The 1,939-nt window shown below is 34.2% G+C and overlaps 1 protein-coding gene across 1 annotated transcript in view; it reads left to right on the forward strand.

Annotated features, from left to right (window-relative positions):
- The first annotated feature begins 501 nt into the window (after positions 1 to 501).
- LOC110320951 (arylacetamide deacetylase-like 2) overlaps positions 502 to 1,939 on the forward strand; it is a 15,991-nt gene continuing 14,553 nt past the window's right edge. Inside the window, exon 1 of the mRNA XM_021197036.1 lies at positions 502 to 666. Within this exon, the coding sequence (XP_021052695.1) occupies positions 529 to 666 (138 nt within the window). The 5' untranslated portion in view covers positions 502 to 528. The remainder of the gene's footprint in view (positions 667 to 1,939) is intronic.

Consider the following 1,939-nt stretch of genomic DNA (forward strand, 5'->3'; position numbering starts at 1 on the left):
CTGCCTAGCATGAGGCCTACCTTGAAGTGTGATTAATATAACCAATGAGACTCCATTGGAAGAAACTATGCTTTAATTTGCAGTATTGGAGCCAATTGAAGATAGCTTTTTGATTGGGGGTAGGATTTAAGCTTACTTCTCCTTATTGCTGGGAACCTCTCCCGCCTGCAGCCTTGAACCCGTGGAGAACCTGTATATGTACAGCATATTTTTACAATATTTGCAAAATAGTAGTTCTTTCTCATTTTGTGCTTTGACAAGAGTCCTACTTAATTGTGCTTTGCTGACATTGTATGGTTAAGAAACAGCAGTCAGCTGCTATCATGTTGTCTAATGTTGACTCATACTTAGCTATTAATTTCACTAGACATGCAATTACAAAATCAGTATAATACGTCCTCTAAAGTGCAGTGTTGTTAAATGGTTTTTATAGGTCAAAGACTTTACTTAAGCCCTTTGACTTAATATTTAATGGTCTGTGTGTAGGGTGACACTCATCATTGCACAGAGGTTAAAGGAAGACTTACAATGGGATACAAAATTCTATGTTTTGGGTTGTTCTGTATTCTCTGTGCTTATTATATTTATACACCAATGCCTGAAAACATTGAAGAACGCTGGAAAGTTCAGTTTCTGGATGCTGGTATGAAAATGTTGTCATTTATGGTAATATATTTTAATATAATATTTTATTAATTCTTTGTGAATTTAACACAATGTTTTAAAACCATTTTTCTGGGAATCAGGGAGGCCTTGTTATAACTATTTATGAAAATATTTCATAATTAATACTACTTCAGTAGTAATTTCAAATAGAATTTGATTTTCTTTTATGGTATTCTGAATAATCAAAAAATCTTAATGGTTTAGATAATGTTAAACATGTTTAATTGAATGTACACAAAGGACTCATGATTCCTAAGATAATATCTCTAAAGTAAATGGGTATCATATATTGGAGTCAGAATAAAAGAACTAGTGTTGTCTAAAGCAACACGAATGATTTTTAAGAAGTTTAAATGTATTAAATGCTTTTCTGAAAATCTTATATACTCCTAAACTAAGGTCATATTATATAATGTCTATTATATTATAGCATTTCTATGTATATTTATTCATTTACTATTTTTTGCTTTTGGGTAATTCAATTTCCTATTTTCAGGAATCATGAACATTCCTTAGTTTCTTGAACTACAAAGAGGTTTCAACTCTCATTCTTAACTGTGCTAGCAACCAACTCACTGAAGATGGTGCTGATGATGGTGATGATGAAGATCATTGCAATTTAACACAGTGGTATATTTGTATTAACAAAATATACTTTTAGTAGCAGAAAAATGTCATGGTGGAAGCTCCTTTTCCTTTTTCTTAGATCACCGAAACACATTTGTTTAAGGGAAAGGGCTGGCTTTCCTGTCTTCTTTCACATTAATTATTCTTTTGTAATATTCCACCTGTGATGTCACCCCAGAAATCTTTATTATGTCTTCGTAAGCAGAGGAGAATTTGTTTTGAAACAGAAAGTGTGTTAGATGACACAGATTCCGACACAGCAGAGAGTCACATAATCCAAGGGCTGCATCTTAACCTCTGCGATTGCTGCTGTCTATCTGTAGGTCCAGGCTGCTAGGGCTCAGAGTTTATTTGGCAGTGCTTAAACTCAGGCTTATTGCAGACACTACACCATGCTTCATTTTACCAAAATATATCTCTGTCTGGAAGCCTTATGGATAATGTGACAATAGGGAAATTTATGGAGAGGAAAGAAGCAGACAGTGCATGATCAGAGGAGACAGCAAGGTTTGGTAGGCGAGGATCATGCTTCCTATTATGCTGCAGAAGAGACACACAAGTTCCCATGGTGAACAACTGTCCTATTTACATTTCTGCCTCTGTAATACTATATCCTGACAAAAGCAACTCATTGTAAGAAAAAATT

The sequence above is a fragment of the Mus pahari genome, chromosome 4, assembly GCF_900095145.1.
Source record: "Mus pahari chromosome 4, PAHARI_EIJ_v1.1, whole genome shotgun sequence".
NCBI classification, from domain to species: Eukaryota; Metazoa; Chordata; class Mammalia; order Rodentia; family Muridae; genus Mus; species Mus pahari.